Source organism: Nanorana parkeri, unplaced genomic scaffold (assembly GCF_000935625.1).
Source record: "Nanorana parkeri isolate BGI_ZX_2015 unplaced genomic scaffold, ASM93562v1 scaffold199, whole genome shotgun sequence".
NCBI classification, from domain to species: Eukaryota; Metazoa; Chordata; class Amphibia; order Anura; family Dicroglossidae; genus Nanorana; species Nanorana parkeri.
In genome coordinates this window covers 1,126,925-1,139,765 of record NW_017306467.1, presented here as the reverse complement: position 1 = coordinate 1,139,765, position 12,841 = coordinate 1,126,925, and the positions used below count along the sequence as shown (strand labels likewise).

Here is a 12,841-nt window from a genome sequence, read left to right as displayed (position 1 = left end):
ACTTTAAAGGGTACCATAACTAAAAAAGAAAAATACTGTTCTATATATACAAATATTATCCTACCTATTTATTAACACATGCATGAGAACTCTCCAGTCCGTTGATTTTACAAATTCTCAAGATTTGATTTAAAAAAATGTGAAATCAATGCAACCATGGTAAAGTCACTAGTAGATATTGTCAGTGGTAGAAAAGTCAGGCAGATCAGATTGTATTGCCATGATCCGACCACATGCCTTTGAAAAAGTGAATACTTTTTGCTGCGCAAACTGTTGGCGCTATGTAAATACTTTGTAATAATACTTTGATGAAACCTGTCAGGTTGAGCCATAAATCACTGGATCTATTTGTTTTAGCGATTATTATAGTGATGTGTGTAGTTTTTACACGTTTTCAATACAAAAGAGCACATTTTTGAAGTGAAGAGACCACCAATATATAGAAGTATTCGTATTATAAAAAGAGACACTGTTTATACATTTAACCATTTTTTTTCTATGAGGGTATATAGTATTGTATATTTGTAAACACATGATTTCATACATATAGGGTTTATGCACTTTATCTCTTTTATATATAGTATGGTGTGGAGTTTGTTAGCACAACAGATTTTGAGATTATATATAAAAAAAATAAGCTATGGACAATTAAATCAAAATACTTTACTTTAGGTGGTATTATTATTATTATACGGGATTTATATAGCGCCAACAGTTTGCGCAGCGCTTTACAATATAGGGAAGCAGGGGTGTTGAATTCCTATCTCCCAACGCCCGGGACATGCAGTTTCGGGCGCCGGGCGACTTTTTAAATACATTTAGCCCAGCTCCGGACAAGTAGAGATAAATGTATATTGTGGAGCCGCCGATCGTTTTCATACAAGTGATCTAATGAGATCACTTGTATGAAGCTAGAATCGGCGGCGATCCTGTTCGCGCCCCCTGGAGGCGAGCATGGGAGGAGTTGACAAGGGAGCTGGAAAGCAGGAGGTCTTGGGATGAGCGGTACAGGCAGCTTCCATCGTTTAGAAATGCAATGGTATCAAATATACTACCATAGATTATTCAAAACTAGAAAATAATTAACCAGAGTAAGAAATGCCTAAAGGTCCAGTCATGTTTTTATTACAGTCTGTGCCCTGTTGGGGAGACCAACCCTTTCTATTTGCCCTAATGACCTAGTCCCCATGGCAGAAAGTGAGGAAAGATTGTATTAGTTGTGATTGAAGGATTAAAAGGAAATCTTCCTATTGGGGACACCCGTGTAATAGGGTATTTCGATCACTTTTGAGTTTTTCTCCACATCCTTTCAAAGCATTCCTTAAGTTTTAGTTTTTAAAACTAGTATAGATACACTAAATGAATCACTATTCAAATTTTTGTAAGGGGAACAACTGTTGGGAAGTGAGGGGTTATAAAACTCAGATTTTACCAAAGGGATAGAATAATCAATCCCATTCAATTCTTACCTTGTTCATTAGGCTGGAAGTCAACTGTTTCCACTACCACAAAGTCATGCCAATCAATTTGTGCATAGGCCACACGTTCTCGCTCTTTCTCCTCTTCCTCTTTTTTCCTCTCCCTTTCCTGAAATTTAGCCCACTCCACACGATAACGCACCTACACAAAAAGATTGAGATTTTAAGCAATGTTCCAATTATCAGTTTGGCAACTCAAAGCCTTCAAACTAGGAGGTGCACCGAAACAACATTTTTTTTAAAACCCGAAACAAAACCGAAAATACAAAAAATATCAGGCCTTTTAAAATATTTTATTTTTTTTATATATTTTAATTTTTTTACATTTTATTTTTACTTTACTGTTGGAGGCTTCGGGGAAAAACAGGTCTAAAACAGACCCCTGATATTTCCCTTTTAAAATAGAAAAAGAGATTGAGAACACCCAGTCCTCATTCTCTTTTTCTGCAGACCGTTATCAATGAACAGGAATCCTCTATACTGAGTGTTCCTGTTCATTCATAACTTGTGGAGATAGTATTTTTACCATGTCCACAGTCATAGATGAACGGGAGGTGATGTAGATCACCTCCCATTCATTCATAATTGGGGACACAGTAACCATACTATGTCCTCAATTATCTACAAACACTCAGCGATCACTGATCGCTGACTGCATGTACCTCCTCTCCATCCTGACTTGCTGTCACAGGAGGCTGAGCGAGCGGTGCAGGGAGGAGAGCTCGATCTCCTCTGACAGTCGACTCCTCCCCTACACCACCAGCCTCTTGTGACAGCTGTCTCCGCCCCACACCACTCTCCTGATCTGTCACAGGAGGCTGAGGGGGGCGGTGCAGGAGGAGAACCCGGCCTTTTGTGACACACCAGCCGCTCACATCACTCTCCTACCCCGCAAGGCTCTGCCTCCTGTGACAGTTTCTCTCCTCCCTGCTGGACGCTGCACTGTGTTAGAGGGGACACCAGGCATGAACTGCAATTTCGGCTGAAAGATGGCACTTTCGGCATTTTGCCAAAAGTGCCATTTTCAGCGGGCGAAATTTCAGTGCATCCCTACTTCAAACTGCTTCACAGACCGTTTCCATTACAAAGTAAGCATGGTAGAGCCAAAAGCAAATATAACAATGCAACAAAATGCATTTGATTAATGAGTTGCCCAAATAAGAATACGAAGGCCAATAGTTTGAAAATACACCAGGGCCTGCTTCACGATTTCTCTCAAACAGGAGTTTAATAACTTCAAAGGTTACGGATTCAAAACAAAATGTGTGTTATATCATCTGCCATTTAAAGGAGAACTATGGGGAAAAACCCCCCATAGTTCTCCTTGAGCCAGCTGTACCCGCCCCCTCCCCCGTCCGCTCCGCCAGTCAGCGCTGGCAGATCGGGAGCGGGGAGAGGGGAATCCAGCCCCTCCCCCTGTCACGGCAGAGAGCCGTGACAGGATCGAGAGGTGAGGGAACCCGGTATGTGTTCCCTCACCTCCCGATCTACTGAGCCGACCTGTGACAGTCTCATTGTCACAGGTCGGCTTAGAACTATGAGGTGAGTGGAAATCACTCATCTCATAGTTCTCCTTTAAGAATACACTGTATATACACACACAAATTCCAGTTGCTTTTCTGCCAATAACTTTGAAGAACACAATTCTTCAATCAAACTGGCTAATAAAAACAGACTGTATCTTGCCTCATAACAGTAAACCCAATGCTAAATTGATCAAATATATAAGAGATATGGGTTTCAAAAGATACTCTTTTACATAAAGTGAAATACTTTAGAGTAACGTATAGTTCAACAAAACTGTTCCAGAGAGACTGATCAGCTAAAACACATTAAAAAAAAAAAAAGGAAGAAGAAGAATGTAGTTTAATTTAGAAGCATGTCGTTTGCATTTATAATCGTTAATATAAAACTGCAGCCAAACAAGACCTGGACACTTACCTGGTCTAAAACCTCCGTGGGGTTCTCAGCTTCTTTCTTCAGCTTGGGGAGTAATCCCTTTGGAGGAATCAAAATCTGAAACAGACGAAGAGATCACTTACAAAGTACTATCCAGTGTCAGAGTAGGAGAGCTTGCACGGTCATCTCTATTAATAGCTTTGTAATCAAGTCAGCCACCTTCAGGCCAGTCTGCAATGACTTGCTGCTGAACAGCTGCACAAGCATACATAGGAAACAGACGTAGTAATAAATATATTCAGACACCAGCAACCTGTATCAGAAGATCTGAAGCTAGTTTCCCATGAGCGGTGTCTAGAAATGTTCCACGCACAGCAAATGATAATGGCAGCAGAGGATATATGCAAGTCAAACAATGTACACAACGCACTTACAAGACATTCTCTCAACTATGCAATTATCATCCTAAAGGGACAAAATCATCAACATGGAGAAAAATATATCGATCACAGTTGCCTTGTATTGTAGTTGTGAGATGAAATAAAACACACAGGGATATTTATGAAAGGGCAAAGTGGGCAGATATTTCTTATGGTTTTAATGATTTTGCACTTAATTTCAAGGCTTTACTTGATGGATCAGTTTGTCAATTTAATGCCATACTTTCAGATTCTTCTGCTGTTTACAGTTTTTCATGTATTCTACAGATTTCAGCGGACTTTACCTAAAAATCTGCCAGGTTTGAGCCCATTATTAAAGAGGTACTCTATATTCAGCCAAAACCAAACATTTGCATGCTAAAGCTGTGACTATATTGTTGTATACCCCCAAAAGATCCACAATATGCAAATAAAGATACCATGACAAGCCAGACAGACAATAGAGAACTATGAGGCGAGTGCTTTTCACTCACCTCATAGTTCTAGCCGACCTGTGACAATGAGACTGTCACAGGTCGGCTCAGTAGATCGGGAGGTGAGGGAACACATACAGGCGTTCGCTCACCTCTCGATCCTGTCACGGCTCTCTGCCGTGACAGTGGAGGGGCTGGATTCCCCCCTCCGCCAGCGCTGACTGGCGGAACGGATGGGGGAGGGGGCCGGTACAGCTGGCTCTGCCTCTAGATAGGCAGAGCCAGCTGTCAGTCACGCAGCTGGGCGGATCCCGGCATAATTGTCGGGATCCGCTTCAGCTGCGGCATCTCAGTATACCACGAGCTACAGCTCGCGGTATACTGAGCCTAGGGTGACGGGAGGACGCTAGTTTGTGTCCTCCCGTTACCCTAAGGAGAACTATGGGGAAAAGCCTTAACCCCATAGTTCTCCTTTAAAGTGGTACTAAAGGCATAGAGGGGAATTCGTCAAAACTGGAGCAGACAAAATCTGAAGCAGCTGTGAGTGACAACCAATCAGCTTCTCTCTTTCATTTTCAAATCTTAAGTGAACAAAACTGAAGAGAGAAGCTGATTGGTTGCCATGGGCAACTGCTCTAGATTCTGATAAATCCCCTCCCCCATAGTGTTTTATACCTTAATGCATTCTCTGCATTAAGGTTATAAAAAAAACACTCAGTTCATTTCTAAACCCTCGTCCCACCCACAGCGACCAGGAAGATACTCTGCTTTCCCCGAGCTTCCTGGTTGTGGAGGAGGGTACTGAGGGCAGAGGAGTCATAGGTTCCTTCTGCTGTCAGTCAAACTGACTTCAAGAGTGGGGGCATGGATGGGAGGCGCACACAGCTGGGTGCCTCCATAGCTGCCGGCTAGCTGATGGAGGCACCCGTATGGGGGGAGGGGGAGGGGGGGGGGGCTGTTTGGATACCAGAGAATGAGGGAATAGAAAAATTTTAAGAAAAATAGTATTTGTCTGGCCTCCACATACAGAAAAAAGTAGGTTTAATATCACTTTAAGAGTAGTCTCCAGCTCTAAAGCCCTGCATGCCAGGCCACTTCCCTGGTAGTTGGGTGTTGAAGCTGGGTAGGGGGGAAAAAAAACCCATCAAAACACCACAGAACCCCTCGTAGATAAGACTTTGTCCTGGACAAACACAAAACCCCACATTGGCCCTGAGACTGCTGTTGGGCACCAACATCTCAGATGTAAAGCCAAAAGCCCCAGCAGACTCACAGTTGTCACTCAAGTTACGGGAGATTGAGGAAATGCCGCTGTCTGCCTACAGCAAAAAGGTATGTTTTTATTTTAAACTTTTTTGTTTGGGACATGTCTACTTCTAGAAGATAAAGACAAGCCCCTCCTCTGCTATGGCAAGTGTGATTTTAACTAACATACATACTGTACATGAAAGCAACAGCTACTACAGCTCCATTAAAATAAATTAAATTCCCTGCTTCTTCAATGGACTGTTAAAAGGCATTACCTTAGTATATTGTTCCACAAGCTTGGTGAAGTAGTTGAAAAGACTGTGCTGGGGCCGAAGGAAGTCAAACTGGTAATTTCTCTGTTCCTTCTGCATCAGTTGGGTCAAAAACTGGCGCCCGTTACGAGCCACAAACTGGGCTGTCAGTTTCACCACATCCAGGTCAAAGGCAGAGATAGACGGTGGATCAGCTACAAACTCAAACTCTGGAGGGGGTTCCTTTGGAACTATGCTTTCTTGGACAACCTGAGCTTGAACCTGAAAAGAGAATATAGTCGAGTACAGCAATTATACGGGTACATCCAAAACCAAAGTTCTAATTTAAACAGGGGAATGTCATTTCTACATAATACATTTTGGGAAACAACTGGATTTCCATGTGTGGAACAATCACATACCTTCTGTGGAAGCTGCTGTACAGACTGCTGTTGCTGCATAACTTTAGGTATGGCAGCAGATGGCTCCTGCGCTTTTCCCTCTTTGAACTCATTGACCTTGTGACGGTAGTAAGCATGATAAGGATCATTTGGGTTCAAGAAATTAAACTTAGGATTGTTGATTTCATTTTGACGGATTCTGGCTTCAAACTCTGGGCCATTTCTGTCACAGAAAAAAAATATGTGTATCAGATTTTATCTTCAAAGTGAAAATCCAGCCATCTGCTTATTATGGAAAAGTAATGAAGAATCATGAGCAGTAAGATGTGTTGGTTAAAAACTCAATTGAAATGAACACCCATTTAGTGGAGACTGGCATGAGAGGAACAACGATGCGCCTGTGAGGACCTCTCCCTTAACAGCTAGCTGCCTGGCTACCATGCTCAACCTTCAGATTTAATGCTTGACTGGCTTAGCTCAAATATGAATGTAGTTAAGACATTCTGTCTGATCTACACTGTCCTGAATCAGTAACAGTCAATTAGCATTTTCAAAAGGGAGGTGGCGATATAGTATGGGAACTTTAGGGCTGACTTTAAGCTCAGTAGGCCTCATTTATCAATCTTTGCTGGTCACAGTAACCAATACGATTTCTGTACATTTCAAACCTATTCTGTATAATGACAGTAGGACATGGGACAATAGTACAATAACACGAGACCTATCTTTTCCTTAAGGCTGGGTTCACACCTGGACGTACTATAGGCGTGTTTTTTCGCTCAGTGAAACGTGCGTCTTTATACCTCCCTGGCGGTATGATTTTTTTCAGGTCTTTTTTTCTTCTTTTAAACGTTCAAACTTCCCGCCGGTTCCGCCCCCCTGCGACGCGTACGCTCGCAAGGGATGGACCCCGGAAGCGGCCGGAGGACACAGCGGGGATCGCAGACAAGGTAAGACCTGCGCTGTATTCCCGAGTGTGGCTCGGGGTTACCGCTTTGTCAACCCCGAGCCACACTCGGAAATAACAATGGATATGCGCTGAAATCCGCCCCAAAGAAGCTCCTGTACTTGTTTGGGCGTAGGGCGTTTTTCAGCGCGTTTCCATCTGCTGAAATACGCCCAGGTGGGAACCATGCCCATAGGAAAGTATGGGATTTCTCTTGCTGAGCGCTTTTCTGCGCTTCGATCAGTGCTGAAAAACACCCAGGTGTGAACCCAGCCTACAATTCTTTTTGGCAAACCATCAGCGAATATCTAATGAAAGTGTGTGAAGAAAACCAGTCTACTAGTAATTATCCAAATGTGAGAAAAATCAAATGCGATTGGTTGACAGTTTTATACACAATCATTCCAAGCTCACATCACTTACCTTGCCACAAAGCTTGCAGTCTTGTCCACAATATTTCGGACCTCTGGTGGAGGATAGATGATACCCACAATAGGCTTAGTGTAAACCACCTCTTCTTTTTTTTCCTCCTCCATTTGCTGCTACAAAAAAAAATAAAAAAAAGTTAGTTTATCTGAGGAATATAAAAGGAACTGCAGTCCCAAAACAATTTACTGCTGTAACCCAAAAGCTCGGTGCATGTTGACCATCACTGCTCTTTTCAATGGCAAGACAATATTTACAGGAGCAACATTTTGAGTTATAAAAGTGTATCTAAATCCAAAAAATAAAAAGGTTCTAAATTGTGGCTTACCAGCCCCTAGATGAGGTGCCTGGATTAGATTCTATATTCAAACTTTTTCCCACCTGGTGATTCTGCCAGGAACACACTTTCAGTCCTAACATGACAACTCATTTACCATACTGCATCAGAACAGGAACAAGATAAGACTACAGCACACCACCCAGCTCCTATTCTATATAACAGAGGGTTTTGTAATCCAGAGAAAAATGCAATTTATAGGTCAGCACAGAGTGCACCGTTAGGCCCCTTTCACACAGGCTGATCAGTAAGGGAATTTTCTGTGCATGTGTAGCTCAGCGACAGACCTGGCATACATTGCTTGACTGATTTGGTGCAGTCTGGGGGTCTCAGCTGCCGTTGTGATGTGTGGGGTCCCTGTGCCTTTACGGAGGTTGGGCTGCCTCCTGGCAAACCTGCACCCAAATTTTGTTGTTTGCTACATGTGCGCCAAGATGGAGACTCTCATAGGCTAGAGTTAGGACCGCACTACACAGATAGGCCTTGATGAGGCAGTGCGGCTTTCACATAGTCTGCAGAAGACATGTATCTAAACCTATTTTTAACCTTAGCGGTTGGACAGGTTTTTTTTTACATGCTGGCTGGGAACCTTTTTGCTGTTGTACTGTAAAAAGCCCTTCTGTGTGCACCTTGCTTGAAAGCTCGTTATGAGTTGATGAGTGTGTTTGCCATTTGTTTTGCTAGACCTGGCATACTAACAAAGTAACAACCATGCGCATGCTCATCGTCCTGGTCCGGCCAATCAGGCCGCTAAACACTTAAAACCCAGAAGAAGACAAGGAAGAATATAAAAGTGCTGGAGAGGGAGGAGCGCAGTTGGCAAGGGGAATGCTTTGACAGGTAAACCTGCCTTAGTGTGCCAATATGCTGTGCAAACTAACATATTAAATCTAAAAGTTTTTCTTTTATAGCTTTACTTCCTCCAAATTAGGGGACACATTGTGCAATGAGGTATGATAAATATGGTAACATCCATTTATGCAGAAGGCCAGTTTTGTGGGACAGCTGGGACAAGATTATTGCGTGCCATGTCATATTCCATTTTCTCTGCATATAATGCATGTTTTTGGGGAGCCCTGCTTGCTTGAGAAGAATGAGCCCTGGAAAGCACCTCTTGCGCAGTGTACAGTCTGTCTAATGAATTAACAAGTCTATCATTTTTCCAGATTTGTCAGGAAGGAGCTAGACCTTCATGCAGATTTATAGATATATGAACTGAAGACAAGGGGTAATAAGAATTCTTCCCAGAGTTCTGCTTTATAGTATAAAACAGACAATCCAAGATCTTCACCGCTCTGATCTGTCATATGAAGGAGATTAAATGGCCCCTGAGCACTGAGCCCCTGAGTGGAACAAAACAGTTGGTTAAAGAAGAACTATGAGATGAGTGAAAATCACTCACCCTCATAGTTCGAGCCGACGTGTGACAATTAAACTATCACATGTCGGCTCAGTAGATCGGGAAGTGAACACATACCGTTGCTCGCTCACTTCCCGATCATCTCCGTCAGTCACGGCTCCTTGCAGAGATTCCCCCCCCCTCCCCTGTCCGATCCTCCAGCGCCGGGTACAGCTGGCTGTGCTCCTAGATAGGCAGAGCAAGCTGTCACTCATGCAGCTGGGCCGATCTCCACTGTAATGTCTGAATCCCTGCCGGCTGTGGTGGTCTCAGTATATTGCGAGCTGTAGCTCGCGATATACTGTGCTTTGGGTCACGGGAGGACACTAGTACATGTCCTCCCGTGACCCTAAGAGAACTATGGGGAAAAACATTTGCCCCATAGTTCTCTTAAATCTAAGAAAGATTACAAAATTTGCCAAACCCTCAGGACCAGTTCACACCATCTCCAGTGCGCTCCAGCACGGTTAGTGGCCAGAACAAGCTGGAGCGCATAGTGGAAGCCTTCCTGCGTTCTAGGGCAGGAGGGGGAGTTGCGGTGCCATGCAACTCAATGGCACCGCAGACACGCCCCCTCCTTACTACACTACAGCCAAAAACAATACCCACTCCAAAATATGAGAGAACATGCAGCCTGATCCCGTGAGGGTGCTCAGGCCCAGCAGCCAATACACAGGCCTGAGCACTGCCACACAAAAGAGCTAATTTCAGAACTGGCTTTGGAGGATGAAGGAGCTGTAAGAAATGGCAGGTCGGTAGATGAGGATCAGACGTTGCCCTTTGCAGAGACAGTGTACCTATGCCCTGTATAACAGGTAACATAACAAAGATATACATTTGTTTTAGAGAGATCACCTCTCACTTCCTGCTGGGTGTCTGGGACAGGAAGTAAGAGGGAGATCTCCAAGATGGAACAGACAGTTTTACTTCTCCCTATTCTTAAAAAAAAAAAAAACATAAAAAAAATTAACTTATGGTTAAATACACTACATATGTGCAAATGAAAGCCCGCAAGATGGAGCTGAGGAAAATAGGATGGCAAACTTTACAATAAGTTTAGAACATGGGGAAAAAAATAAAAAAAAGGTATGGGTAGCAGGTTTTTGTTTAAAAGAACTTCACACAGTTTTTTTTTTATTCCATCTTACCTTGTTCCCTGCCTTATCCATCATCATTTATCAGAACTGGAGCAGACAGAATCTGGAGCAGTTGCCCATAGTAACCAACTAGCTTCTCTTTTCAGTCTGTTCAGTTAAGCTTTAAAATGAAAAGATAAAAGCTGATTGGTTGTCTCTGGTAACTGCCCCCGTTTTATGAATCCCCACATTCTCACACATCCAGCAAATTCAGCGTTGTCCTGCTCTAACCCATCGTGCATGCTGGGTCACCATCTTCACTTATGTCATTGAGAGCCGGCTGTCTCTTCTGTGTTCCTGCAGCTGGTCCCCTTATGATGCGCCATGATGCATGTGCTGTGGATTACCCTGAAGCCTCCTGGAATGTGCGGCACAAGTAACCAAGGAGGCCTCTGGCAGTTGGAGTATGTCATTCTCACCCAGGCAAGAACACCACACAGTAGTGTGGGGCAACGTGAATTAAAAAAAGGAGGTATATACACAAAAAAAAAATGCAAGTGTGAAGAGGGAGATTGCAAGCTCCTTGGGGGCAGGGACTGATGTGAGCGCACAGTATATACAGTGCTACATAAACTGTCAGCACTATACCAATATAAAACTTTTTTAAAAAATTAAAGGAACCCTTTGAAAACACATCAGATCTCAATGGGGAAAAATATCACACTGGATATATACTGTATACTGGACTGGGTACTGTGTTAGGAACAAAAGGATGCCACATTGTTTGATGGAAATGAAAAATTATCAACCTACAGAAGGCTGAATTCAAAGATGCCCCAAAAATCAAAGTGAACAAATGATGCAGCAGGCTAGTCCATTGTACTGAAATTTAATTGCAGCAACTCAAAATGGTACTCATTAGTTTGTAAGGCCCCCGCGTGCTTGTATGGATGCCTGACAACGTCAGGGCATTCTCCTAATGAGACAACGGATGGTGTCCTGGGGTATCTCCTCCAAGATCTGGACCAGGTCATCACTGAGCTCCTGAACAGACTGAGGTGCAACCTGGCGGCGTTGGATGGACCAAGACATAATGTCCCAGATGTGTTCTATTGAATTCAGGTCAGGCGAGCGTGGGGGCCATTCAATGGTATTAATTCCTTCATCCTCAAGGAACTGGCTGCATACTCTCGCCACATGAGGCCAGGGATTGTTGTGCACCAGTAGGAACCCAGGACCCACTGCATCAGTGTAGGGTCTGACAATGGGTCCAAGGATTTCATCCCGATACCTAATGGCAGTTGATCAATATCCCGGGAGTTTCATTGACTTGATGCTATACTCTGATTACAAAGTGTTCCTTTCATTTTTCTGAGCAGTGTATAAATAAAAGTGCTGACAAACTATCTCTGATTGGACGCTACATTAAACTTTTTCCATTAATGAATCCAGATCAAATCTAATTTATTAGTATTTCTTAACATTGCTGCCCAAGCACTTCCAGTCACCATGTTTCCAAACAGCTGGCTCCAGCTCTATCAACTTCCCTAAACTTCCTGTCCCATACAAGATCACAAAGGATGGATCACTCTCCAGTAGCCACCTTGGAGACAGGAGAGTGGAGAGCAGGAAGCAGGTGAATGTCTTGCTGTAACTGTGTTTGTGGAGACACACACACAGCTTACTAGCACACACAAGAGTGGCGCCACTGGATCCTGCAAGGTAAAGGAGCAGCCCTAAAACAGGATATCAGGGCCAGGGCTCAGGGGTCCAGCTGATTAAACAGAAAGCCAACAATGTTAAACATCAAGAAGCAGCATACACTGTGATTTAATCAGCATTTGAAATAGCTTAATAACATTGTATCTTTAATCCCAGCCACTACCACCTGTACGAATCATTTCACATATCCCTTATACCCTGTAGGTGTCCAACAGCTCCCTACTTTTCATGTTGGCATAAACAGCCTATTGAGTCTCTGTAGACACACATGGAAGCGTACATACAGCCGTCTGCATTACATATGGCAGCAAAACCAACAGGTGACCCACCCCACGGATCTTTGCAATGCACAGCTCACACCTACCTGCCCTCCCTCGGGCGCCTGAGGAGCCAACAGCTGCACTGGACCCGCCGGCATGGTGTCGGCCTTTCTCCGGGCTTCTGGCGGTATCCGATAGCACTCGACACCAAAATGGCGGCAGCACTGAGGTGAAAAAGACGGGCGGAAGTGCTGGAGGACAGCACACCACAGCTCGGGTGTACAAAAAAAAACAAAACCTCTCCGTTTGTATACAGACAAGCACAGTGACCGGACCTGTTTGCAGACAGGCAGGTGCAAATGCTAAGGCAGCCTAGTCATAGTTAAGAAACAGTAGTTGCGTTGTCAACGGGATGTAACTAGCACAATAATCCTTCACCCCCATCACTGAATAGTACATTCCACATCAAACCGGAAATACGAAGCACCGGAAGTAGTCGTTCTATGGTGTTACGTTGTTATGGCAACGCATGTAGTGTACGAAGA

General features: G+C 43.8%; 1 protein-coding gene across 2 annotated transcripts in view; it reads right to left on the bottom strand.

Moving 5' to 3' along the window:
- Nucleotides 1–12,539, bottom strand: part of SF3A1 (splicing factor 3a subunit 1) — an 18,656-nt gene extending 6,117 nt beyond the window's left edge. The window contains exons 1-7 of one of the 2 annotated variants that reach the window (XM_018555513.1): nucleotides 12,419–12,539; nucleotides 8,429–8,443; nucleotides 7,500–7,606; nucleotides 6,152–6,353; nucleotides 5,754–6,011; nucleotides 3,420–3,494; nucleotides 1,470–1,620 (exon numbers count right to left, since the gene is read on the bottom strand). In XM_018555513.1, the coding sequence (XP_018411015.1) occupies nucleotides 1,470–1,620; nucleotides 3,420–3,494; nucleotides 5,754–6,011; nucleotides 6,152–6,353; nucleotides 7,500–7,606; nucleotides 8,429–8,443; nucleotides 12,419–12,454 (844 nt within the window). In that variant the 5' untranslated portion in view covers nucleotides 12,455–12,539. Of the gene's footprint in view, nucleotides 1–1,469; nucleotides 1,621–3,419; nucleotides 3,495–5,753; nucleotides 6,012–6,151; nucleotides 6,354–7,499; nucleotides 7,619–8,428; nucleotides 8,444–12,400 lie in introns of both variants that reach the window. The other variant, XM_018555512.1, reaches the window with a different exon arrangement.
- Nucleotides 12,540–12,841: the final 302 nt, after the last annotated feature.